General features: G+C 43.6%; 3 protein-coding genes across 4 annotated transcripts in view; 1 reads left to right on the forward strand and 2 right to left on the reverse strand.

The window, feature by feature from the left end:
• Positions 1-3,604, reverse strand: part of LOC118775736 (pyruvate carboxylase, mitochondrial) — an 88,314-nt gene extending 84,710 nt beyond the window's left edge. The window contains exon 1 of the mRNA XM_036525793.1: positions 3,281-3,604. The gene's annotated coding sequence lies outside the window, so the exon portion shown is untranslated. The remainder of the gene's footprint in view (positions 1-3,280) is intronic.
• A 4,175-nt stretch (positions 3,605-7,779) lies between these two features.
• LOC118775559 (4F2 cell-surface antigen heavy chain-like) lies at positions 7,780-13,137 on the reverse strand. 2 transcript variants are annotated; one of them, XM_036525538.1, is made up of 9 exons: positions 12,814-13,137; positions 11,893-12,143; positions 11,546-11,736; positions 10,605-10,778; positions 10,184-10,278; positions 9,896-10,032; positions 9,087-9,402; positions 8,570-8,638; positions 7,780-8,313 (listed from the first exon to the last, which is right to left on the reverse strand). In XM_036525538.1, exons 2-9 carry the CDS (start codon positions 12,111-12,113, stop codon positions 7,984-7,986), a joined length of 1,533 nt encoding a protein of 510 aa, XP_036381431.1. In that variant the 5' UTR covers positions 12,114-12,143; positions 12,814-13,137; the 3' UTR covers positions 7,780-7,983. The 2 variants fall into 2 exon arrangements, with proteins under 2 accessions (XP_036381431.1, XP_036381430.1); XM_036525537.1 differs by having other exon boundaries at positions 7,780-8,316; positions 12,814-13,136.
• An 8,013-nt stretch (positions 13,138-21,150) lies between these two features.
• tmem179bb (transmembrane protein 179Bb) lies at positions 21,151-26,661 on the forward strand. Its single transcript, XM_036525763.1, has 5 exons — positions 21,151-21,255; positions 24,109-24,305; positions 25,587-25,724; positions 26,291-26,369; positions 26,469-26,661. Exons 1-5 carry the CDS (start codon positions 21,151-21,153, stop codon positions 26,625-26,627), a joined length of 678 nt encoding a protein of 225 aa, XP_036381656.1. The 3' UTR covers positions 26,628-26,661.
• The last annotated feature ends 956 nt before the right edge of the window (positions 26,662-27,617 follow it).

Consider the following 27,617-nt stretch of genomic DNA (forward strand, 5'->3'; position numbering starts at 1 on the left):
TCATTTCTCACAGCAGTAGGGTTTTCCTTTCGACATATCTCACACTTAAATCCGCTGACCAGGAAACCGCAGATCAATACCTCAGAAAGATGAACAACGTATGCTTTCAGTGATCCTTCACCCTCCCAGCGGCCTACACCAACTGTGTCCTGCCTGTCCAAGACACATCACACTTTGCAATTCTGCACCGCCACAACTGGACGAGCCAAAGGACAGAGAAACGAACACCCCTCTCCTCTGTCTCAACTTCCCCACTCCGTTCTCCACTCGGTTCCACGCATGTCCTCTTTCTGGGGGGAAAGTTTTTCCTCTAAGGCTCCTCAGCCGGCTCCTCTCCCCCTCCCCTCACCAAGGACACCAAAGGAATGCTAATAAGCAGTCACATGCACCTCAGGGAACTCACAAACAGATGGATACAGAGCAGGAAGGAGCGCAAAAAAACAACAAACAGGAAGATGAAAACCACATGGGTACATTCAGCCTGTAACATTACATGCTGGAGTGAGGACTAACAATAAGGCTGTTGGCCCTCGGGGTATGAAATAGCAATATGAGGGAGAAGTCAGATTCACACACGGAAACTTATGTTACTTTATCAATGTTGCATGTACATCTGTCTGTGTGTGTGTGGGCACGCGAGACACAGCCAGACATACCCGACTTGTGACACAGCACACAGGGCAAGTCCTAACGCACTTCTATAATACTGCGCCTGCAGCAAGTCAGGCAAACAAGACCTGTTGACACTATGCACAATAAGTAGCATCCACACATAGGACTAGGGCAGAGTAGCTGAACATGCCTGGATTACTAATGAGTGCACAGACAGGTGCGTGTTCTCAGCCAATCAAGGTGGACCTGGTGACAGGTCACACCCACATTTGAATTTCTACAGAGACACGACACACACAAACACTCCTTCATTAGGCTCATTTCACTGTGGGAATCTCCTACTGAAAGCAGTGTGAGCATAAGACATGCTAGCAAAGGAGAGAAACAGAGACTTTCCCTTTTAAAATCCCTTTCTTTAACCCCATTAAACAAAGGACATTTATATAGGTACGCATGAAAAAAAAGTAAAGAGAGAAAGACAATGGCTTTTAAAAAGCTCTTTATTTAAAATTAAGAGCACTTTTAGAATGGGGAAAAAAGGGAAAAGAAAGACTGAGGGGAGAGAGGGAGTGAGAGAGGAATCCAGAGAGGCTCACAGAGACGGGATTATACACAGACTGTAGCAGCCTACTTCTGTGGGATAAATTCGCTCTGATGCTGGTATAAACATGAGGGTTATGCCACAGAAGTGATAGCATTACAGACATACTCACTCTCTCTCTCTCTCTCTCTCTCTCTCTCTCTCTCTCTCACACACACACACACACACACAAACACATACAGAGCCTTAGAAACTCTTATCTGTGCATCAAACACTAAGCGCTTCCGCTAGGAACAGTGTTACCATCACCGTGGTTCCTGTCACTCACTGTGTCCAGGGCGAAATTGCAGTGATACTGTTCATTTATATTTGGCTCTCTCTGATTACTGAGCGGACTGGGAAGTAGATTTGCCGGTCTACAAGCACATCTGTCACACCGCCATACTTAGCTGGATGGGACAACGGTTATGGTCACGTCTGTCAAGTTCTCCAATTCCAGACGGAGAGCAGCTGAAGTATGAACCAACTGAGCGTCTTCAGTTTCTGCAAATGCGTTTCGCATCCCGCTCTCTCTCTCTAATTACCGCGATCCCACTTTAAACAACACTCCACTTTCCTCAAATCACGCACCGTCATCGATTCATGTGCAACCCACTTAATCTATATTTAGCCAATGCAGTAAGGCCATCCAGGAGTTCCCAGCCAAGGATGACCTTTGACCCAGAAAAGAAAAAAAACGCAACCAGGCATATAAGCCCGAGGCATTTAAGATGCTGACAAGTTCCACAGGTCTACAATACAAAGCATTGCACACATTTGGAGTTGAAATTATGAAGACAGACAGGACGACTGCAATGTTAATCACCTCTAGGGGATGCCTGGAGCGTGTGAGGGTGTAAACGAACCGGCTCCCCCATGGATTCTGTTCATGATTACATTCATGATTACATTCAAGACGGTGTTACGGTGTTGCCTTTTGTAATTATTTACACAGCATATCAGTCTAGTGCTCAAAGCACAGTAGTGTAAATAAGTAACACTTTTCTTGAATTATTCGGTCAAATTCAGCTGGGGACAAACCCACAAGAGCAGGAGGATTGAGTATCTTCCTATGACAGGTCGCCACGTGTTGAGTGGGTGTGGTGACCGCGGACAACAGCTGCACACATTTAAGAAACGCGAGGGGCCGCGGTGCCCATGATCTAGAGCGGCGTATAAAATTAATATTCCTCTTACCATCCCAGTGCTGATTCCAGAACTTTTAAGCATATAGTTTTGAGCACCACTAGATTGGTGCGCATCCACAGAATTGCCACACCAATATGCACTGCTGTACTATAAGGCTCACAACCTTTGGGTATATCTGGCCCATATCTGGGGGAGTTTAATTTAAAAGCAAAATTAACCTAGAATGAAAAACCACAGTGTTGGAAGCAATTCGGTGCAAACACTTTATTTTTGATGAAAGTGCAGCTAGCGAACTCTTTTCAACAAAGGAGACTTGCTCTGAACTTGCAACACTTGAAATTGTTCAATCACATACCGATGGCAAACATCCAACCGCGATAACCGCATATCTCAATGCAATGCAAATACTAAATGCAGGAACACACACATCTGATGTCCTTGGTGCGCACGGTATCTGACTTTCGTCTACTGTAAATTGGCTGGGTCCCGAAGAGGATAATGCACGTATCAGCATTAATCTATGGTATCTCTGCAAAATATTAGACTAGGTAGATTAGCCAACTACCTAGCTAGCCAAAAATCGATCAATTTTTAGTGGAGTGTCACCTTCATCGATAGGGTCATTAACGGAAACGTCACAGCTGATAATGATTACTCTATATCGTTAGCCATTTACGAGGCTTGATAGCTGGCTGTACTGCTTTCCGCAGGTAGCCGGCTAGGTTACCGACTGACAACGGAGTCATGATGGCTAGCTAACCAGCTACCGCTTTGCAGGCAGCATCTGCAACTAGCTGGCTAGCTAACGCCAGCTATCGCGTAATTATGATGCTGCTAGCAGACCTATGCATGTAGCTAGCCACATTACAAAGACAACTTGTGCAAGCGTTTCGACTCTTCGATTCTTTTTTCATACTTGGTAATCACACACAAACTCACCTTTTCTTATTTCTGCTGATGTCAAGATACGTTCAGCTCCTCACGTGGTTGTCAATTTGCGAAGCTCGAGGGTCCCACTACTTTGCTTGTGTGTGTGTTGCTGTCGACAGATGCAATGTGTTGATGCAACCGCGAGGCCCCTCGTCCAGGGGGGTTTATTCAATCTAATAACGAGTTAACTGACCAGTCTAAAAATGTATGCTGTCTTTATCGACTTCGTCGTCAACTCGGCTTCCGCGTGGGAAAGACCAGATGACTAAACACAGACATCAAGACATTAAAAACCATTTGAGCTTTTTAAACCCATCCCAGACGTCTCTCCCACCTCCCTGTAGTCACGAACTTGCTATTGGCCTCGACCGTACCACCCTCCGTTCGGATTGAATCAGATTACAGTCATTTTGCATCGTGCAAGGCCCGCCCATTGATACATCCGCGAATCTATTGGTTAAAAGACGAACAAACCTGGGCCTGGATTACAGGGAATTAACTGGTTGGCTAGGTGTTTATGAGATCCTATTCGCAGTCCATGCCGTCGTTGAAAATTGGTACGTTTGATGTACGCGGTTATTGGTCAAAAAACTCTGTTGTGGAAGTAAAGAAATTGATGATTGGCGGGACAGGTGGCGACTGCGGAGACGGCCCGCTAGCGTCAGTAAGGGGTGCAAAACCGGTGGAATGAAACATTTTAAAATACAGTGGATTGAAGTTCCACTGGAGTGCACCGCCATGTTAGGTGAGTTACTTTAACTGTATACATTATTCAACCATACGACAAAATGCAACCAAAAAAACAAAAGAATCAGCATTTAGGAATACCAATGCAGAATTTAATAAGTGAGAAGGTTCTGCATACGCATGCATAAACTTCCTCGCAGATGATGTAAAGACTGGAGAAAATGCAAAGTACCACCTGGCTACATTTTGAAAAAGATGAACATCCAGCAAACAAAACAGAACGAAAAAAACAACAAAAACAAAATCAAAAATAGCTGAGGGATACAAACTACAGGCAAAACCTAACACTTTGACACTTTTGAAACCATAAGAGCTAATGTAAATATTACTTAGCATCTTCAAAAATTAGATGAGTATCCTACATTTTTCAGTCATCTGAATATTAATGCAACCCCTTGTCCTTAAGTATGAGACCCTTAGCAACCAATTAGAGTGGGAGAATGGTGGGGCATGTGAGAGTGATGCAGGGTGTTTGGACCGAATTGTTGGCCATTTTTGTTGTGGCTTTCTGGCAGGACAGCTGCATTTTATCAAGTGACAGAAAACTCAGACAAGGATGGTCATCTATTAAACTGTTAAAGGTTACATTTACGGTGTGCTTCAAAAAAACCCATGCTTTATGTTGCTCATGCACATTTTATGTTGCACATCTTGCGCATCTTGGTGATTATTTAGCTGGTCTTCTAAGTGCATTGTTGGTGGTGAGATTCATAGGTGGGCTGTTGTCCTCTTTTGCAATAAACTTAAACTGGATTGATTGCTTGCTTAGCTGCCCTGGATTACAGTGTCTGGCAATCAAGAAATATTCAACTATTTTATGCAAATTCATCAGAGATTTCTGCAAAAAGAGTCTGGTCTCTAGAGAACACACCTGACAATTCCCCTTTCTCTGGGAAAAAGTGAAGTTGAGCTAAAAGTATTGAGATCTGCATAAAACTGGCCTGGTTAAAAAAGTCACATTTTAATATTTGAAACAATAACAACCATCAGAAAGGGTTTGAGGTTTGGGCCTGCTACCCATTGGTGAGGTGAGAGCATTTTGACTTTAGATGCCAGTATAGGAGTACAGATGTGGTACTCCTCCGGAAATGTTATATGCAAAACCATTCTTGCAAAAAATATACCAGCAATCTGCTCCTCTGTCAGCCAGTCCATCTGTGTAAGACAATGGGAAAGTGCAGCATTAACACTAAATGCTTTGGCATATTGCAATATATGAATAACCTGCAAGCATGTGCAGATGGATACAGTGTGGCCTATTAAAACCCCCTTCACTACAGCACATACACAGTCCACGTAAACAATTTTTGTTTTCATTGGTCAATGTTCCACTGTTGTGTGTCACGTCAGTAGTGGATGTGGAAAATTTAGCGTTGACATTCGGCCTGCTGAGCCGGTGAAAATGCAGCCTTTACAGCCACGGCCGTAGCCTGATTACCCCTCCTGAGGCTCTTCTGTGCTTTACTGTGTCTTTACTAATGTACATATTATTTCAGGACTTTGGAATATGAAACCTGCACAGCTGGTCGCTGACCTGAGCACAGTTCACATGTATTGTAACACATACACTGCATTTTACTCTAATATGTTTCTGCTGCAAGCCTTTGTGTTCTGCCGAACAGGATCGGTGAGGAAACTTTGGCACGATGACTCATAAAAAAAAGTTGGTTACAGAACCAACAGAAAAAGGTAACCATCATCTCTCTTTTTTTGGAAAGTGAAACATGCATTTCATTATTCTGATCAACGCTGTCATGTATAAAATTAGGCTGCTTTGCCCCACATTGGCAGCATACTTTTGGACCAGACTAGCAGTGTCCTAGAAAGCAATGCATGATTTGAGGGCAACGTCTGAAAAATATTTCAGAGCACTAGGAAGCCAGACAGACATGCTGCTTTTTACAGTGTACTTTAAAGTTTGTTAAACTAACATGACTGAAAAGTACAAGGCAATACTAATAATCAATAAAAGTGCATATTTGTGCTCCTATAACAGAATATTTGACTGTGTCCAGGTAGAATATGATATTAGACTACACAGTAGATTTATCTAGCTATCCAGATAAAGTCTCCCTGCCCCATCATGACTTGGGAAATATAGCAAGTCACAACCTGCCAGACACAGCAAGATGCAGCCAGTCCAAAGACAGGGAAGTTGAGGGAACAGACTGTATCTTTATGCTTCACAAAAGCCAACTGTTAGGGTCCTCCCAGGATTAAAGACAGCACCTCCCCTGACACCCTTTTGACTGAATATGTTTGCATGACCTCTAACACAGGGCCTCCAGTTGCGTGAATCCCTGAGCTGCAAGACTTTATTGTCTGTAAATGAGACCAACATCAAATCAAATAAAAAAGTAGAGTGGCAAACAAATGCTCAGTACTCCTGCCAATCAGCTAATAGAGGAACAGATGACTCATTGCATGAAGTATCCACAAGACAAGATTCGGCGAGCAGATGTCTTTATCTAGAGTGACAGACAAAAGAAACAGACACGGTATAAGCAGAGGGGGTGATCTACTTCCTTACAGTGTATCTATTGGCCATGATAGCAGCTGTGTTAAATTAGAAAGGCAAAATACTCTACCAGGAGTGATCAAATTGCAAATAAAGCATTGGTTCCACTGGGGCTCAAAACAGGGTGTGCCACGCAGACATGATAACCACTACACTACAGAACCACTACATCACTCACACAGCTGACACTGTTATCCAGGAGGTCTTACATAACGTGCCATTTTACATTTGTTCTATTTATATTGACTGAAGAAGTTCAGGTTGCATATGTGCTTACAGGTATGACAACAGTGTCCTGGTTGGGATTTGAACCAGCTGTCTAACCACTGTGCCAGAAAATATACAAAAAGTATTACAAAAATATGATAAAAAAAAAACATTAAGACCTGAGGTGTAATGAAACCAAGTATGTTTTCTATGACGAACAAACATAATCGTCTCCAAAAATGTTGCTACAATGGAGTGACGCACAGCTAGCTGAGACTCATACTCAATCTGCGGTGTTGTCAAATACAGTGCCAGCTCCACTCGACTTCAGCATTGTCCTGGCTGGATCTCTGATTATGTATGCACACACCCACATTTATGGCCAATGTAATAACACATAACACACATTTTGTGTGTCTGTTTCTACCTGTCTGTTTTCTGGGGAATAAATTGTCCCTCATGTCTCCCCTTGTCTTATGCTGAGAGCCTGTTTTTAAAAGCAGCAAATGAATGTTTAAAAAGGCGTTAAAAACCGGACACTTCTGTGGCCTCCCCACGCATCATTGATAGGTCTCCATCAATACCAGTGGGGGGTTATGAAATGCCTGGCCTATTGTTTGGGAAACTTCATAAAACACTTCATCACATACACACACAAAATGTGCTCACACACACGCGCACGCACACAGAGGGACACAGGCAGGCAGCTAAAGACACAGAGCACACAGTAAAGGTTCAGTCTCAGTGGTTTATTCTGCCATGCATGTCGTTGAATGTACTGGCTAATCTCATAATTATTTCAACATCCAACACTTTTTCCTTTTGCACAGCTATGAAGACATATTGTCTCATTATACACAACTAAAATGCTCCTCACAACTACAGTACAGTTTAAAAAAAACATTTTACTGCTTATCTTTTGTCTGGAATGTGTTAAGCAACATTTGGACACATAAAAAAAGGATAAATGTGGGTCTGTGTGTGTGTGCGCATGTGGTATGTGGTATGTGTATGTTGCTGAGGACAGAGAACACACACAAGCAGCTTTTACAATAAACAGACCTGTCCATTCACAGACACATACCTCTTAAAGGGTTAAATATACTCATGTCCTGATCACATTTTGGAAAAAAGTGCAAAACACAGAGGTAACATTGCTAGATTCTAGTAGTCACAAGCTAACACCTAATGAAATGGCATTGAAGCCCACCCACTAAAACTGCCATGGCCACCCCCAGCTTCAGCCATCCATTTTGAAACTCAGCAGCACGGCTTGGCCGGGCTCCAGCTTCAGGGCAGCCAGTTTCACAAGACTTTCAGACTGCTGCCCAGTGGTGCTGACCCGCATGGTGGCCTGGGCTGGCAGGGCCGGGTGGGAAAGGTTCAGAGTGTCGGGCTCCGCGCCCCAGTTGAAGGCAGCCAGGTAGCGCTCGCTCTGGTCCCACTGGCGCAGGTAGGCCAGGGAGGAAGTGGAGTTGTGGAGCAGCAGGAAGTCACCGTGCAGGAGGGAGCGCTCCTTCCCCCTCAGGTCGCTCAGAGTGCGGAAGAACGCACGCCACATCTCTCTCGCCTGCTGGGGAGAAAGGCAGCATGAGGTAAAGAGAGAAACCAATGGACAGAAAGACACACCTGCTACAGAACAGGGGCTGTTTTAAATGTGGAAACACCTCCTGGTTTCTTTGAACTGACTGTGTGAAATGGAGGACAGGCTGTGAGTTTATGATTTGGGCACTTAAATGTTGTGCCAATATGATGTAAAAGGAAAGAAATGGTGCATAACGGAAATGATTGTGTGCATGCATTTATAAATAATCATTTTTTGATACCTTGGCAGTGCCATTGGTCTCCTCTGCAGACTTCTGTGAGTCCCACAGCATCTTAGGAAACTTTGTATCCTGTTGAAGAAACACAAGAGGATTGGGCAAGTCAGATACCAAGTGAGACTCCTTATATGGCTTTTTACTTGTGTTGTACTCTGCCTCACTTGTCAGTTGCTTTGGATAAAAGCGACTGCCAAACGAATAAATGTAAAAGTAATGTAAATGAGACACAATGACACAGCACTTCCATTCCCACCGCTCAATGCTCACCACTCACACCAGTCTCTCACCCTTTCCTGTCACTCCCCACTCTCCATCTGACTGTAACTGTGGGAGGCATACAGCTTTACAGATCTGCAGATTCCTACTCATCATCTTGAGCTCAAGTCACTGACATTACAGATATTAATTTGTGTAAGAGGTGAAAATCCCTTTCCACCTCTTACTCAGTCTGACGACCGGCCCCCCCCCCCCCCCCACACACACACACACACACACACACACACAGTCTCTCCTCCCTCACCCCGTCCTCTAGTCTGATCTCGTCCCCATAGTTGAAGACAGGTGTTCCGGGCAGAGTGAACAGCAGCATCTGGTTAAGCGGGACCAGGTTGGGTCCGACCACCGAGGCCATATGACCCTGGGCCCGGTCACCCAGGTTCCAGGCCAGCTGGTTCTGGTTCTGAGAAGAGTACAGCAACTGCAGGGCCTGGGCACAGTCGGCGCCAGTGTTGCTGCTGGACCTCAGAACCCCAGAGAGGAGCAGGTCCACTCCAGAAGTGTTCAGGAGGTTGCTGACCTCAACAGCGGACGTCTTCTCTGTCACTCCAAAGAGGGCCCTACATATTAAAAGAAAACTTTTAGAAAACAGCCTTTCAAGTTTCATTTTTAAACAATAAAAATGTAAACCATATTAAACCCATACCATAAGACAAAAGCCCCTACACATTATGGTCCTAAATGCTGAATTTTAAAAACTGAAACTTTAAACACTCAAAATCACCACTGAAGACACTGCTGCTATCACCACTGGAGGGAGCAGTTTAGCACTTTCATCTGTGAGGAACTTGCACAAATTCAATACCACCAATGACCCACTAGGGTGTCTTCAAGAATACTAAAGCTTGAGCAACAGTAACACCAATACCTGCTGCACAGATTAGACTGCAAATGTTTGCCAAGTAATCTAGGAGCCTTGATTTGCACACATTTTTTTTCCATTTATCCAGGTGCTTATTCACTGAAACAAGCTGGGTTGGGTGTAGCAGCAATGCCCTACCTGGGCATGGACCCTGCAACTGCAGGTTACCAGCCCTGCTCCTTAGCACTCACCCGTTTCCACCCTGAGTGTTGTTCCGCACTATGGTTCGGATGTCCGCCCACTGTAACGGGTTCTGGCTGACCACGCTGTCGATCCCCGACAGCAGCACGCCGTCCACCCCTTGCCCCAGCCAGAACATCAGCGCGGGCTGTGGAGGAGGGCTGGCTATTACCACTGCATATGCACAGCATCACTGTCCTAACAGCTCCGATGGCATTCCTCACATTGACCAGCAAATAAAAAAGTGATTTTTTAAAATTTTGAGTTTTGCCAGTTAGTCAACTCTGCCTCTCACTCACCTTGAGATTATCCGCCACATCCGCGATGCTCACATTGGCAAACCACGGCTCCCTCCCCTTGTAGTTAGGGGTCAGATCTAAAACCACAGAGATACCTGAAATGGGGGCCAGAGAGAGAGAGGAAGAACAATGAGCAATTCTCTTTGTCACTCAACACAGAACAACAAAAATGTTCTACTCATAAGCATGTGCTAACCTGGCTGCCAACGTTAATTTAAAGATGTGGGGAAGTAAACATTACAGTTCAAGGCCATTTTATCTCAGGGTTTCCTGAGAACCAAACCAAACCACAAAACATAAGTAGCACAATAATGTTAGTGACTCACTGAACTAATCCCAGCACAGAAGGAAAGGCAAGATACTCTGCCAAGTGGATTTACGCAGTTTAAAAAAATATTTTTTTTTTTTGTGAGACACGCACCCTTCTTGTGTGCTGCATGGAGCAGGCTTTTGAATTGGTTCAGGTTACCCGCCTCAGAGTCAATTTCCAGAAAGTTGAGGCCCTGCAACTGGTCGGCTGTTGACTCATGGATGGGTCCCAGAATCAATCCTTTCACCTTCAGCCGATTCAGGCTGTCAATCTTTTTCACCACTCCTGCAGCAAGACAGAGAAATGCCTGATTACAAAAAACCCTATCTTCTATGAAGTAGGCACAATATTAGTCATGTACAGGAGTCTGCAAACCAATCACACCACCATGTTGTAATACAAGTAATTATAAATACTGCAAATGAATATGCAGCATGTGTCAAACAGGCAGTAATCACTTTTTTTTTCAAAATTGTACAATCTCTTTATTTTTAGGGTTTGAAACACTGTAGCCTTTAGAGATTATGACCTGTTGCCATGTGATTACAACCTTAATGCCTGGGTGGGGCAGTGCTGTTATACACATGAATTAGGTATTTTCCCTGAACTGTGTTAACCAACATCCAACTGTATAAACAGGCATAATATTAAATGTGAGCTATTAAACTCATTCTGAGTAAGCACAGGATGCTTATCAAATAAAATATAGAGGAATAACTTACATCTTTAATTTAAACCTCTGTCAGATTAAAAAGGAAGTGGTCTTTGTGGGTGAAGCATAAAAGCGTTGACTGTTGCGAACCGGATTTGTCTGGTTAAGCAAAACTGCACACAGCCTGAGGCTGAGTCACGCGCCCGTTAGTAGCGTGCATGTGCCTTCCGAAATCCGAGACCCTCAGACACCGCAGCCTCGGAGCGCGCACCTGTAACCGGAGGCAACAACACACAGCGCTCCACCCCCAAAACCCCTCTCTCCTCTCTCACAACCTGCGAACTTTCTATATAATAATTACGTTCAACCTTGCTTCTTTAATCCTCCTCGATTTTCTTACCCTCAAGGTTCTTATCCTCAGTGAACGATCCCAGGTCCCCGATCTGGTATAAGGGTCCGTGGTTCCACCAATTCATTTTGGGCAGAGGCTTGCATCGTGGGGCCTGGACAATTATGGCGATGGCTCCGGCCAACATCCCAACCCAGCCCAGCCAAAACAGAACCAGCAGGGCCCAGCGGGTCCTGACCCACCTTCAGTGTGAGAGGGAGAAACGGTAGTTTTCGTTTTTCAGGATTAGCAATATATGTATAGGAATGATTTTCTTAATTTAGCGTTATGCTAGCGAAGGAGTGTGAAATCGTATGTACATCTTTACAGTATGCAATTAAAACCAGACGACCCCTCACCCCGGAGTTCCAGCGACTTCCATCAGCTCCTTTTTAGAAAGACCGGTGAATTTCGATTCCTCCTCGTCCGGGATCTTCACCTTGACGCAGCCGTTTTTCTCTGTGCCGGTCGGAGAAATCCCATCCGCGTTACTGGCGTCTACACCGGTCATGGGCTGCTTCTCCTGCTCCAAGTCGTTCAGCTCAACGTCCTTTAGGTCCGCTTCGTTGTCCTTACTCATCTTGAGGTTGTTCTATCTTAGCTACGTGTTCTACCAAACGAAGAAGAAATATATATAATGAAGACAGAAATGCGTCGATTCCCCAATAATGTAGACAAACTCATTGAATATTTGTGAAGGAAAAAATGTACATTTTCACAGCTATCCAGTCACATGAGAAAGCCTGCTCGTAATGTTTGTATGATACAGCATCCGTAGTATTACATCAGCCTTACAATAGCACGTGGCGACGATGCAGGAAAGCCAAAATAGATAGAGAATCTACAGCTATTTGACTCTGTAAATTAGATCAAATAATAATTAACTACAAATTAACAAATTTTGCTAAATATTTGAATATGTGTTTTATTACATTTTAACTCGAAATCCTTGCTGAAATGCTTAAGGATGGTGTCGCTGATGTCGCGCTGACTGCGGCAAAACCGGCCAGGTCCAGTTCTATTATGTGATGCTAAGTACACACTGTCCCTGATACCATCCAACGTTAGCGACGCGGAAAAAAAACAAATACTTAAAAACTGTAAACGGCTCGATATGTGCGGACACATACTGGATTGAGTTTACATTTAAAATAACAGTAGAATTCTATTCCAACTGAAAGCAAACAATTAGTGAGCGAGTTTGACACAGTTTGCCATCTTTTAATATTTAGCAGCCATGACAACCACACAAGCTATTTATTACAAACGTATTAGATTACCTGTAAAATCGCAGCCTCTGTCCACGTTTTGCCGTGACCTTCTCCTACCGGTTCGTAGCCGTTTTGTCCTAGCATCAAAGATGATTAGTTGCTCTTTATACACCACCGCCTAGCTCACGACGCCCTGCTTAAGACTGAAGGTGGAACCAAATAAATCTGATATTAAGTAAACTGGATTAATTAAAGATAATATTTGATTATAAATTCACAAATATTACAAATTGATATAATTTAATAATTGATATTTTCAATGTGTATAATACGCTGATACAACCCAGCGCAGTTTTATTCTATAGTTTAGTCAGTAATGCGAAGTCGACCTTAAGAAAAGCCCTTCCACACTGTCTACATTTACATGAGTCGCCAAACTGTGTCACAAACAGACTGGAGGGCGTGGCTTAAAAGACAAAAGCTGCAGTGAGGACGGCTGCCCTGTGTTAATTCTTTACTCTGCTGTGTCCTGTATTTTAAGTTGCATAAACACTAAAAAGAGCGTTTTTTCTAGCGAAGATCAGAATGATAGTACGAAATCTAACTACAGTATAAAAGCAGTGGCGGCTGGTGAGCTGGAAACGGGAAGTTATATCAATTATTCTGTGAACTATTTTTTTATTGTTAATCAAGGAAGATAAGGTGGAAAAGGTTGAAAGTAATGATAGATTTATAGGTAATGTTTCAGCTTCCCCTGTTTCAAGCTCACCAGCCGCGACTGTATATAAGTATATTTCAATGAGAGATGAGAGGTGGCTGGCTGATAATAGCTTCTTAAATTGCATCGTACATTTTGTTTCTCTGATACTCTGAAAACTCAAACTGGAAGAAATGACTCTTGCTTTTAGGTCGTGCAGTAATTTCTTTACCATAAACTGTTTTGTGCTGTACCCTTCTGTTTTTTTTTTTTTTTTTTTTTTCCCCAAATGTCTCATCCATGTCTCACATTTTGGTCAACAAGGCCTTATTTATGAATAGTCTGCTAAAAAACCTCTCCCCCCACATTTCAGCAGTTTTTAACATGGTGATAGTTTGCATGAATATGGGATTGCTGACACTAAACACGAATGGGAAAGATGAGTCACTTCTCCTATTCTGCACAAATAACCGTCAGAACGTAACGCTATTTGTTGTGGGGCCTCATCTACTTTGCCTGAGCAACAGGTCTGACAGCCCCATTCAGTGAGTCTCTTCCAGGTGTGTTGTCTCTCAGCCCTCCAGGCCCTGAAGCATCGCCCCTGTGACTGCTGGGTAAGGAACTGGTTTGTCATGAAAAAAGAGCTTGTAGTTAGCACTCTTGTGTGCTCACATAAGCCACATACCCTGAACTGCTTGGGTAAATATCAAACTGTTTACATGTAAACTGTAAAATGTAATGAATAACTAAATAAAATAAAGTTGTGGATAAGGACATGAGTTTGTGGAATGTATTGATGTCCTCGTACTGGCCAGTCCAGAGGTGAGAGAGCTGCTGGCAGCACAGCGCCTGCCTCGGCTCAGACCCCAGCTCTCCAGGCGATGAGTTTCCCCTCCACAGCTCTGTTGTGGGTACTGTGTCACACTTTTGGGGAGGGGCGTGGCTGGCTGGACTGGTGTGACATTGTGCCACCTCAGGGCCAATGTGGAGTCTGTAAAAGCAGGACGGTTCCAGTTGGTTGCTCTGGCATGAGCATGTGCACTGTGTGTGTAACACACAACCTGATCCTCCTTGTGAGGAGTACACGCGGAGACATTGGGGTGGGGCAGCATTTATCTTCATGGCAATGGCATAACTTTAACAGCCTACAGCTGTGTAGCAAGAGTGGGGGGTGGGGGGCTCAAAACAGGGCCAGACTCATTACAGTACACTCATTATCATCATTTCACAGACGTTCTTAATCAGTGAGACTTGAAAAGTGCATTCACTCAGACTCCCTACAACAAAGCTACCCAACCCTCCTCTACTCTTATCTCTTCTGTAGGGTTAGCAGTATCAATGCGTCATGTATCCACGGCACTTTGTATGGTGTAGGGGTTTCCTCATCAGTAGATAGTTTGACAGCATAAAACTGCATAGCAAGAATATTACCAGCTGTGGAAGGGCGGTGCTGAAATGCCTGTGCTGCAGGTAGAATGCTGTGAGTCCCCTGTCTGTAGGTTGGTGAATTTTTGCTGACAGCTTTGACAGAACTTTGGAAATCATGGACCTTTGGACACCATGGAAAAAAAAAACGATTGATTGAAAAAAATTGATTGATTGAAAATCAATTGATTGATCACTTGGTGAATCCTCCCAAATAGAGGATGGGAACAACATCCAGTTTGATTTAATATGTATTACAAGTTTATGAAAAACAGGCCAACTCCAACCCTTTTACCTCTGTGATGGAATAAGCTGCACACAGCAGTCAGAGCAGCAGGCACTGGCCAGCTTCTGGCACAGACTGACAAACAGCCTCCCCTCACTGCATCTCGGTTCCCTGATGTCCTCACCGCCAAACACTCTTGATTACTAGTGCACTTTGCTATTTCTTTTATAGCTCTTCCTTGTGTGTAACAAACTACCTCAAATGTGTTGTGGGTGATTTTTCCATCTGTACTGGTGTTCATATGTGCTCATTGTAAGCACTAATCTGTAAGTCACTCTGGATGAGAATGCCTATTAAATGAACACATGTAAATGCATCCAGGAGCTCACTTCAGTGCAGATATGCCTTCATGTCGATCCCCTCTCACTTCACTCATTTCTGTTGAGGCGTTAAAATGGAGGACTGATGATTAAAGGCTCTAGAATGGAGATGGTGAGTGGGGTGATCAATAGACAAATACAAAGATCACAAAAACAAGGTTTGCCACTTTGACACCAAATAACAGGTTTGTTTGCCCCCCCGATAGATGTCAAATGGCAGGTTGTGTTTTCCAGCCCGGGGTGACGTAAGCTCTCTGGATGTGGAACTTTCGGCTCATGGCTACAGCTCAACTGCTGAGTGAGGGGTTTGGGAGGAAAGAGCTGTGGGGTTATTCTAGGTCAATGGAAGTGTAAGCCGCCACCACCAACCCCACCCCACCATATGATATCACCGGGGAGAAGAGCTTGTACCCAGCATTGGTTTTCACCTGTAGTTTTTGGTTTTTGCACTGAATGTCGCTGTGACATGTCTTTGCTTTGCAGACAACTCACAGCTCTCTAATGGCTATATGCTTTGTGCTTGTTTTCTGTGAGGTGGGCACTATAGCAATGCAGATAGAGCGCTGTATCAAAGTGTGGGGCCCTATGTCTGCTGTAGGATCACAAACTCCTCCATCCCAGCCTTCCTATTGGCTGAGCCGCCATAGGGGAGTTAGAACAGGGCCTTCCCAGCCTGTCCGTATTATAGCTGAACACCCGGCAGTAAAACTGGGTCACAGCTGCCCCATTGTGCAGCCACTGAGGGATTTGCCTGGTGCAGTGCTGTGTCATGCTTAGTCTGTTGGAGCTTGCTCTTATATTGTTCCTGCCTGTGGTGTGTGTGCGCCTGTGTCTGTATGTGTGCAAGTGTGCGTGCGTGTGTTTGTGTGTGTATGTACAGTATGTGCATATGTATGTGTGCAAGTGTGTGTGTGTGTGTGTATGTGTGTGCGTGCGTACGTGCGTGCATGAATGTGTGTATGCGTGCATGTTTGCTTGTGTGTGTGTCTGTATGGGTGTGTGGTCACAGAGTGCTGTCTCAGCTCTCTTTTTGTTTTGTTGTTCTCATCCCATCAGTTTTGCTTCTGTTTTTTATGCAGGCAAGGGGCAGGAGGGCGGGTGGGCGTTACTCAGCGCTGTAGCAAAAAGGATATGAAATGTCTGAAAAGAGATATGCACACATGCTCCCTCAGATTCAGTCTGAAATGAAATAACCCCCCACCCCACCCCCACACTCCCTCAGATTCTGTTACATTGGCATTCTTAACATTCATCTCCCTTCATGTAGAACAGATGCACCTCCAACTCTCCCAGACTCACCATGGTGTATGAGTATAATCTTTTTCCATATTGACATGTATGTATCTGTGTGTGTGTGTGTGTGTGTGTGTCGTTGTATGCATGTGTGCTTTTGTATGTGTGTGCTTATGTGTGTGTGTGTGTTTATTTATTAAATTATTTGTTTAACCTTTTTTTAACCAGAAAAAACACATTGAGATATGAAGTCTCTTTTGCAAGGGTGACCTGATGTATGGGTATAAAGTCTCTTTTACAAGGATGACTTGTATGCCGGTATGTCCAGAGCCTTAGGCTCCATAGGTGTCTCTCAGTTGCTGTGATTTACAAATAATTAACCCTTACCCCTGTCTGCAGTGGCTGAAGTGCCAGTGAGTGGACTGAAGGGGATTTGTGATTGTGATTTCATATCCCAGCTAATACACTGCGTTTGTGTCTTTAAACTACAACAACAGCGTTCATCATGTTAATCCGGGCGGCAGTGTAGCATAGTGGTTAAGGAGCAGGACTCGTAACCGAAAGGCTGATCCCCGCTGGGACACTGCTGCTGTACCCTTGGGCAAGGTACTTAACCCACAGTTGCCTCAGTAAATATCCAGCTGTATAAATGGATAACATTGTAAAGAACTGTAACCCATGTAAGTCGCTTTGGATAAAAGCGTCTGCTAAATGAATAAATGAATAAATGTAAATGTAAATAAAATTCTAGCCACATACAGAGTTAAATGTGATACTGTCTGCTCTGCAAGTAGCTGGCATTGAGGTCTTGTTCTAAGAAAGGGAAAAGCCTACTGTACAGCTATGGTCAGCTTGTTCAGATTACTTAGGAAGAAGCTCTTTGATGTAGATGGTGCTATTGTCCTGCATTGATTTAATGCAATTGACTTCCCAGTGATTAGATCCCCAGTGATTAGATGGATATTAGATAAATGTTTGTACTTAATCAGTGTAGTATTGCCTGCTTTCATCAAAACAGTGCCCCATTTGATCACAGCCTAAATGACGTGTGAAATATAAAGATTAAATTATATTCCTAACTGAGAAGTATCCCTTGCTATGGATCTGTCTGGCTGACCAGGCCAAAGGCTTTCTGCCAGGCATAAAAATTGTATTATTATCTTAAGCAATATGAACATGTATATCTGTGATGGCTGAGTGATTAAGTGGTTGGACCTAAAATCCAATAGGGTTTCCCTGTGCAGGTTCAAACCTGCTCACAGTGTGTATGTGTTTATATATTTAATGACATTTTAATGCTGGAGACAACAAGCCAAAGAGTTTTATCTGATTCAGTGTGCAAAATAGCAGCACTACTTCGTAGCTTATGACCTCTGTGCTTTCTCTAGTCTCTTTATGAGGGGTCAAGGGGCCAGCGCTTTGTGTTCATTGTTTTACAGATTTGTGCTGCACATTCACTTTTTGTCTCCAGCCATTAGCAGGTTAGCTATGTGGTAAGGTTTGAGAAGGCATTGCATCTACCACTGAAAGTAAGGAAGCAAAGATAACCTTAATTTGGTTTAATTTGTCTATGTGAATTGAATGTAGCCTATATCCAGGGGCGTTTCTGGCTATTGAAAAGATCAGGGGCTGTGTGTTGTTTTGCTATAAACACCTTTTTCAGGGCGAAAATATTCAGGGCTAGGCTGAAAATATTCGGGGCTATAGCCCCCAATGATCGGACCTAACGACGCCACTGTCTATATCCAAGTTAGTTCTGCCAGCTTGCAGCTAACATATATGAGTCCTAAAGAGGAACCAAACTTCCAAACAGTATTTTTTATGTTGTTCCTTACATTACATTTTAACAGGTATTAAAAGCCTAAAGGTCAGGAAAATGACACACAGTGAGAACATGTTTATCTGTTGGTCATAAGATAAAAGCCATATACAGCAGGTAATTCCAACACATAACCTTTGATTTATTCATTATATACAAAGCCAGGAAAACGTGAACAAAGAGTTGGCCCACTGGGGAACAAACCAAGGGCATTTTGAACGGAAAACAGACATGATAACCATTACACTAGAGAACCTTTTCAGCGCTTTTGAACATACATTGCATAAATTCTGCACAGGACGGATTTGCAAGGCACATTTGCCTGCTTTCCAGCGAGGACCAAATACCTGCATCTATAAATCAAACACTGTCCACACTTGCCATTGGTGAATTTGTCCTTGCTGTGGAGAAGAGAGAACACCACGATCGCCTCCACGGAGATGTGACTCATGCACAAAGCAACTGCCTTTCGCTGTGTGCAGGATCTCTCTGCCACAGCTCAGCCCAGTACAAACTAAAGACAGCTTCTACTACAAAGCGGTGACAGACAGTTTCGTTCTCTCTTTTTATGGTCGAATAGAAGTCCAAACCTTGAAAAGACATACCACTGAAAGCAGGGTTCAGACCTGCATGGGGAGACCCTGGAGGATTTCAAGTCCAACACCTTAGCAACTTGGCCATCACAGCCACACCCCTAAAACTACAATCAGAGTCCATACCTGTTGACATTTGACTTATTTAATTAAACAAGTGTCAGTCCTTCCACATGATGTCCTGATTGTATTGTTTCTGCCTTCCTGTCTGGCAGTGTGGGTGTGTCTTTTGTTTGGTTTTTTGAATGCATGTGTTTTTGTTTTTTTTTCAGCCCATCACCCCAATACAGCTGATTTAAATGATCAGTTTGTTATTAAGCAGCTTCAGGAGCTCATAATGAGTTGATTATTTGAATCAGCTGTGTTGGAGTAGGGAGCAATCTAAAACATGCAGGACTAGTGGTCCTTAAGGAGAGGTTTGGGAAATGCTGGTTTACCCAATTACAACAACTGGCATTGATCAAAGGTACCACCTTTAATGCCACCATCTTTCTCCTGCCTTTAGCATATACTAGTGCAAGCACTGTCTTAAGGGAGATCACAACTGTGGACAATGTTGCTGGGATGAGGCCATAGCTGCCTTTAGCCTCTGCAGCCAGCATCAGCAGCCTCAATTGCTCTGTTGCAATTCTCCTGCCACACATCCCAATTGAATGAAAGAGTGCATCACCTTGAGTCACTTGGTGGGGCAGTGTATAATTGTGGTTAAGGAGCAGGGCTCATAACTGAAAGGTTGCCAGTTTGATTCCCATTGGGGCATTACTGCTTAACCCTTGGTGAAGAAACTTAACCCACAATTACCTCAGTAAATATCCAGCTGTATAAATGGATAACATTGTTTAAAAAAACTGATGCAAATCACTCTGGATAAGAGTGTCTGCTAAATACCATTACTGACATAATGTTATACACTTCATTAAAGTGTCAGAGATCTGTGTTTCTGTTAGTCTTCAGTGTAGGGTGACCATACGTCCTCTTTTTCCCGGACACGTCCTCGTTTAGAGACGCATGTTTTAGGTCCCAAAACGAGGACATGTCTGGGAAAAAGAGGATGTATGGTCACCCTTCAGTGGGGAAAAAAAGTGCAAACCCACAGAACAAAGACAATGAGAGAGAGAGGAGAGGGAAAGAAAACAAGGGAGAGAAGGACAGAAAGATGAGAGAGAGGGAAGGTGAAGAGAGTGAGTGTTTAGGGGTCTTTATGCTGCAGAAGCCTGCCAATGGTTCTGTCCTATCAGTCAGACATTAACTCTAGTCTGAGCTAGCTTGTAAGGGACTGTATCCTCATTAATGCTGAATATATTCCATCTATCATGTTTTTCAAAGCAACAGCTTTACTTAAAAATGGTCTAATTTAGAGGAAATGAGAGCATACACTTGAATTGTCTCCGCACTGTCTCTCCGCCCAACTCAATGAGGAGACGCAAGTCAGACAAGTAACCACAGGGGGGCGCAGTTTGCCTACTTTTCTTAGTACTTTGATAGTCACTTTGTATCCCATCATCAGCCTATTAAAGGAAATAAAGTTGAATTTAACACTACATTCAGAGATCCTGCTTACTAGCTTTTTAAATGTTCGAGAGAGAGAGTGGTTAATGATAATCCCAGAAAGACTAAGAGGGTGCTTTCTAGCCGGCTAAATCAATCCACCTGACAGTCACGCCGGGTGAAAAACTCTCCATCCTAATCCCATCCCCTTGGAATGTTTTTAAAGACGACTCTCATGAATAATTGTCAATTTTAATCAATATTGTTGACGATGAATTATCTCGTTAGGGAAAACTTACAACCCTTTATGTGAAACAATCCCAGCAATTCAGCATGATACATTCCTCTATAGCCTAGTTTCTTAAAATGTGCTGTGCCCGGGGACCCACAATTACATGAATGGCAACATTGTAACAAACGAGTGCAGCCAACGTTACTTAACGTCCACACTATCACCGCTCATTCTGCACATTTCCAACGTACGTCACAAGCACACTGCTTTCCGGGCGCGGGTGAGCCTTGCGCGCTCACTCGAGTCTGCAGAGATGCTTGCCATGACGCTGCCGTGGCTGCTGGTGCTGGAGCTGGTGATGTACGCGGGCTGTTTCATCTGTGGGATTATAACGGCTGCCTTGCTCACGATCACTCAGGTAAACTGACAAACACACTCGCACCTGTTGGCACCTGAACCCATGCCTTATTGCGCATGAACTCCATGCTGTCTTTTACCAATGCCCACGTTTATAGCTCACTGTAGCACCATTTTTCTTTCTGCGACTTGCTGCTATGGCTACACATTAATATTACCAACCACTTCCCTTAATATTAACATCGCTGTCTAAATATCTGATTGGCGCTCTCTGGTCTTCTCAATCCAGAATTTTGTCGCGAGTCAATCACTCTAGCTCCGTGCGTCTTTGCTGGAAAACGGTTTTAGTTTTAAATCACTTTTGGGGTTTTGAAAACTTATGAGAGCAGGTAGAAGTTCTTAATGTATTTTGCATTTTGACAGCTGTAGAATTGTAACAAACATTAGGTTTAATTTTACGCCTGTCATCCCTCGTTCCAAAGCACCATGCCTCTGTCCCACAGAAATGGGCTGTTTGTCCGTTTCTATTGTTGATTGGTTCATGAAACGCGATTGTTGTTTTTAGCTGCGCACCAGCTGTGAAGATACGCGTAGTTGTAGTTTGTGTCTTGCTCGAAGTCTGTGGTATGTTTTTTTATGTCTGTGGAAGGAAGGTGGCGAACTGTTATCAGCATGTGTGATTGCCATCGTCTGGGAATTCTAGACTCATTTAGCTAACATTTCTCTGTTTACACACTCTCTATTTTTTCTCTCTGTTGTGTTTCCACCTACACTAAATATGTGCGTGTAGCACCTGTGGACCTTTTTATGTTGGCTAACTGTGCTGACATGCAGGGTACCACACTCTGTCATTCACACTGACTTCGTTTTCGAATAAAAAAGCTTGCCAGCAGAAAGTCTGGGGCTTCTGAGTCGGTGACAAACAAGAACGAGAGGTTGGATTTCTTGGAGAAAACTCGTCGGTATGTGGGAACTGTTGAGTTTTCCCTCTGTCACGTGATCCATGGACTTGCTGTTGCCAATTAACTTTCCCCTGCTCATTGGAGTCAGCTGAGGAAGAGGCAGCAAATCTGTCCGCATTAGACGATGAATGACAGGCACCACTACTTTTTTGTCGTTTAGATAGATTTGGTGGCAAGGACGATTTTGTTTATTTTAGGCAACATTTGTTTATGGGTTTAGAGATACATGAATGCAAACAGAAACTTTCACGCGACGTTTCCTGTAGTCTCTCTGGCTGTGCGTAGATAGCCTACATGGTGGCACGTTGCTTGTATTGCATATTTACTTTTCTATCACTCTCTCTCTCTGGAATCCCAGCTAAATGTCCCCCGCCTCGGTGGACTGATTGGGAGAAATGAACAATGACTGGAATATTGTTTAGATGCGTATCCTAGATGAACAATTACTGCGCGTGTCCCGCCTTGTTTTTCAAAGTACAGTACGTCTGTGTACAGGCATACACAAGGTAGGAGATGGATCAGACTTCTGTTAAAAAGCTAGGAGTTGTCTTGGGTTGGTCGCCAGTTATGTTTGTCATGAGCAGGCCGAGCTGTGCCAACTGGCGTGAATAAGGGTGCTTGCTAAGCAAAAAAGGAACGAGAATGTAATCGCATTCATTTTGGAATTAAGTATCATTCATTTGGTACAGGCCCCAGTCCCATGGCTGCCCCCACAAAGACGGAGATTGCATTTGTGTTTCCAAACTCATAAATAATGCTTTTGTCTGAAAAGAAAACAAGGCCCCTTTTTGTTCTGACTACAGTGACCATCGATCCTGTCTGCAGGTGTAGGCTTTGGGCTTATTAACACATTACAGTGTTGCAGCGTAACATTACAGTGTCAAAGTTATTGACATATTGTGGTGTTTGTGTAACATTATAGTGTTACATTCAACACATTACAGTTATAATATTACAGAACTATAGTTCTGTGCTGTTAGTGCAAATAAAATGTATTTTGATATTATTATTATTACAGTGTGACAGTTAAATGTTTGTGTTACAGGTATTACCATTACAGTGTAACAGTGAAATATTAGTGTTACAGCTATTACCATTACAGTGTAACAGTGTAATGTGACAGTGCTTCTGGGGCACATATGGTGCATGGAGTTTGTAAAGCAGCCTGGGACAGTTTCATTGCTAATGACCCTGATTGACTGTTGTATGGAGGTGTGGGGAGGGTAGTGCTTCTGAGGATGTGATAGTGTGTTTCTCTCTGCATGTAGAAGCATGGCACATATTCCAACAGTGTAAGTTTTAATATGCTAATATGTGTGTAATGTTTTAATGTGATGATGTTATGATTGCATGCGTCTGTCAAAGTCTAGTACCTGCTTGGATGTTCTTGCTCCTGTGTTCTACTAAAACACCAACTGGATCTGGCTGTGTTGAGTGGCTAAGGGGAATTTCCCTCTTTGTCCTCGTGTTAAGGGCTATGCTTTTCACCGCCTTAAGAGCACATTCTCAGAAAGTGGGGAATTATAGTACTGTGTTTCTTTGTCTTGGGTCCAGTTTAGCTCAGACTCTTGCCTGGATTTTGCTGTGTTTTCTTCCTTTTCCCCAGTACTTTCTGTGGATTTCTTTCTGTGGTGGTGTTTTTTTTCCGTCAGTGCTGTATAAAACTGCATAGCTTTTCTGTGATACAGCCTTTGACAGTTCTTTTCTAAGTGGGATAAATAAACGCACGTGGTTGGTTGAGTAATTATTTATCGAGTGACTGACTGAGTGATGAAGTGATTTGATGGAGTGACTGGGTGACTGACTGAGTGAATCAATTGAATGACCGATGGGCCGATCGAGTGACTGACTGAGCGATGGAGTGGTTTGATGGAGTGACTGAGTTGACCGACTGAGTGACTCGGGTCCCGCCTGGGCGATCGGTGACGCAGTGTCGGTGTGTGGTTCCGCAGGGCCACTTCTCAGGGCAGTGCCTGCTGTACGGCAGCGTGCAGTACAACGCCACGGCCCAGGCGCTCGGCCTGCTCACCACCAGCTCCCCCTCCCTCTGCTACTTCGTGTCGTCCATCTCTGTGTGCGTCGCCATCTACTGCTTCTCTCTCATCCTCTTCTGGATCTACACCAGCTTTGTGGAGGACGAGGTCAAGAGGTGAGAGCACAGGAGGCTGGGTAATGAGCCAGGCTGACAGGGCTTTTATCAGACCTTCACAGGTTGTTTTTCTGCTCCCGAGCTGTTTGGCAACAGCAGCGACAAACAAGCCACAGATGACCTTTTTACGCATCAGCATTTCAGCAGTGACGTGGTAAAAACAGATAAAGGAAAGGGGGTGTACATGGCAGTGTGGAGATGTTTGTGGTCATGAGTGTGATTGGGTGTAAATATTTGGGAATCTGTGTGGTCGTGCAGTTGTGGTTGCACTGACCGACTGAACTGTGGGGAAAGAGCAGGGGTAGAATATGAGGAAGTATTTCACCGCAGCCTCTGTTCAGAGAGCATTATCATGGCTTATCACCCATATGAACCAATAAAAAGATTGCTCTGCTTATCCAAACAATATTATTGGTTGACATCAGAGAGTCAATGATAGCACATGGAACCTCCGGCCATTCTGGAGTTCAGGAAGCCTTGCTTTACTATCACTAGTGTGTGGTTGGTTTGGTGGACCCACTTGTTTGTGCCTTTTTGTCATCTAGTGGTAAAATGAAGGTATTGTCATAACTGGTGGGAATCAGTTAGCCAGTTGTTTCGCGAGCGAGTGGTTGTGTGCTTGGTTGTGACTTCAAGGTTTGGTTAGTCACATCAAACAGGGCAGGAGATGAAATTCATACAGATTTCAGCATCAAAGCTCTGAGCATTTGATGGCTGTGATTCTGTTTGAGTGATTACTGGATATGTCTGTATTTCAGAATCTATGACTCTGAGTTAGTTTTGTACTTTCTTTGGGTGAAATAGGGCTGATTTATAATTTGACAGGTAGGGTGTGGTTGATGGGTTTTGAGACTTGAAACAGTGACTGAGTGGTGAATCATTTGTTAGTGTGAGGGTGCATTTTTTGATGGCTTGCAGTGCTGTTTGCTGAAGAGTTAGTCTGTGGCTATGTGCTCAGTGCCGGTGCATTTTGATTGGTAGTTTTAGCATCAGTGACATTAATTCCATGTATTTAATTTGGATTCCAAATTGGGTAGAAGTGTTCTTTTGTGGTTAAGGAGCAGGGCCTGCATGCACCCCCTGCCCCCTCTCCGCACTCACAAAAAAGGTCACTGCTGTTGTACATTTGAGTAAGATTTTTAACCCAAAAGTGATTCAATACAATATCCAGCTGTTTAAATAGATAATATGTAAAATGTAAGCTGTTAAGAAATTCTAGATATTATTATTATTATTATTATTATTATTATTATTATTATTATTATATTTCCTGTCTCCCAGGGAATCCCTGTGGGTGAACGTGACTCTGGGCGTGTGTGGTGTCTTCCTCTTCTTGCTGTTGGTGTCCGGTTGTATCCTGAGGATTGGGAGGGACCGACTGTGTCTGTCTGTCCTCCATAATGTGCCCTCAATTGCCAGGTGAGGAGAGCTAACATGGTGCTTAATCTGACTGTAATCTCTGATACCCTAACTGGCGCTGTCTCATGAACAGTATCTCTCTCTCTCTCTCTCTCTCTCTCTCTCTCTCTCTCTCTCTCTCTATCTCTATCTCTGTCTGTCTCTGTACCTCCCTCTCTCTCAGTTCAGTTCAGTTCCAATTCAGTATGTTTTTTTCTAGCAATAAATACTTTCTGTAAACATTTTTAATATAATCAGTGTCAAACATATACATTTAAAAGAAATGAACAGATGTACAGGATAAACACTGATGTTACAATAATGATAATTGCAGTGGTAAACTAGTACTCTTTTTTTCTTTCTCTTTTCTTGCATCTCTGCAAATTATATTTGATTGTTAACCTCACATGATTTGATATTTTGCTCCGTTTCCCTACAGTGAAGTGGTTTACTGCACGAGAGTAATGGCAATGCTAAAGCCGTTTTGGCTGTGCTGTGTGTGCAGAGATAGGACACAGTCCCTGTGTGTGGCGTTTAACGCTAATGGAATGTGGTCAGCAGCCGTGTGATTGGTTCCTTTGTTTCAGCTGCGCGGAGGCTGAGAGCAAGACCTGGATGCGCCCTGGTAACGGAGGCCAGTTCTATACATGGCTGCACAGTGCTGAGGTCAGTCCTGGGAAACCGACTGTAACCCCAAAATCACCGTCCCCCAAGACTGCTCCCTCCTGATAGTTTTCTCTGTCCCTCTCTTCCTCTCCTTTACAGAAGTCAGTGTGGGTAAACTTCTTTTTCTGGGTGCTGATAGTTGCCGTAGTGATGGTCCAGAGGCGGCAGGCGTCAGGGTACAGGTCGTCGGGCGATGATGCAGACTGGAGTTCGTCTGAAACGGAGCCCTTCTTCCACCGCCCCTCCAGGCCGCAGTGACCTGAGACGAGCCCTGATGACCGCCCCCAACCACACCCGCTGCTCAGTGACTGAAATGCCTTTAGTCTTGCTGTAATCCTGGTTTTCACACCTCTGTGTACGTCTGTACACCTGGGAAAGCGATGCTGAGTTATGCAGGCCCAATAAGGGTGTCATGTGACTGTTTTCCATGCTGTGATTGGACTGCTGTAAAAGTTGTGGGAGGGGTCTAAGTCCTGAAGAGAAGAGTGACACCTCTGTTCTCTGTTCCATCGAATTTATGCCCTGGTGCACCAACAAGGATTAAATATTAAACTGGGTGAAATCGAGGATTATTTCTCAATCAGGTTTCACCAATCTTTAAAGCTAGTTTAAAATTGCTTATTGTATAGCTTTAATCCAGCACCGGTTCTTTATTATTTGTCCCAACCAGGGTGTAATCTTGTTGAACCTGCATTCTCAAAAAAATGTTTAAAATTCTAAAGAAGGGCCAGCTGTAAGGCCTCCTCCGGTGGTTGAACCTGGCTGATGATATTATTTTCAATATGATGAAGAACCTCAGTTATGGCAAACAGAACACTGGGATATTTTGCTAGCCACCAACATTTCAATTTTAAATTTCAGGCAGCCAAAAGTGTGGTTTGTCATACTTCATTTTGCCTGACAAAAAAAATAATTGTTACTTAGGCATGTTGATGACTAGCAAGATAACAAAGCCTAGTTTGGGTCTAATCTCTGGTTAATTCAGTCCTTTTGGGGGGAAATCAGACTAAAAAAAATGTAACAATGCACAAAAGAAATATTTGTCTCCTGTAATTTTGAATTAAATTTACACCAGTTAGTACCAGGAAGTATGTTCAATGAAAACTCTCTCTGTCAAGCTGGTTGTTGAAATGAATGGCAGGGAATTGTGTGGCTTTCTGTTCCAAAAGTCTGTGCAAAATAAGTAAAAAATATACCCTGTTCTGTGGCAATGTGGCACTAGAATGGGAGAAGGCTCTGTGTTAACTT

This window comes from Megalops cyprinoides, chromosome 3 (genome assembly GCF_013368585.1).
Source record: "Megalops cyprinoides isolate fMegCyp1 chromosome 3, fMegCyp1.pri, whole genome shotgun sequence".
In the NCBI taxonomy this organism is placed as follows: Eukaryota; Metazoa; Chordata; class Actinopteri; order Elopiformes; family Megalopidae; genus Megalops; species Megalops cyprinoides.

Bases quoted from the DNA above. Each gene is read 5' to 3' on its own strand.
- LOC118775559 (XM_036525537.1), bottom strand. From the start codon at position 12,113: ATGAGTAAGGACAACGAAGCGGACCTAAAGGACGTTGAGCTGAACGAC. The intron at 10,279-10,604 runs GTGCGTGTCTCA...CCCCCATTTCAG, and splicing joins CCATGCAGCACACAAGAAGG to GTATCTCTGTGGTTTTAGAT. The intron at 9,403-9,895 runs GTGAGTGCTAAG...TTTAATATGTAG, and splicing joins AACACTCAGGGTGGAAACGG to GGCCCTCTTTGGAGTGACAG.
- tmem179bb (XM_036525763.1), top strand. From the start codon at position 21,151: ATGCTTGCCATGACGCTGCCGTGGCTGCTGGTGCTGGAGCTGGTGATG. The intron at 24,306-25,586 runs GTGAGAGCACAG...CCTGTCTCCCAG, and splicing joins GTGGAGGACGAGGTCAAGAG to GGAATCCCTGTGGGTGAACG. The intron at 26,370-26,468 runs GTCAGTCCTGGG...TCTCCTTTACAG, and splicing joins CATGGCTGCACAGTGCTGAG to AAGTCAGTGTGGGTAAACTT.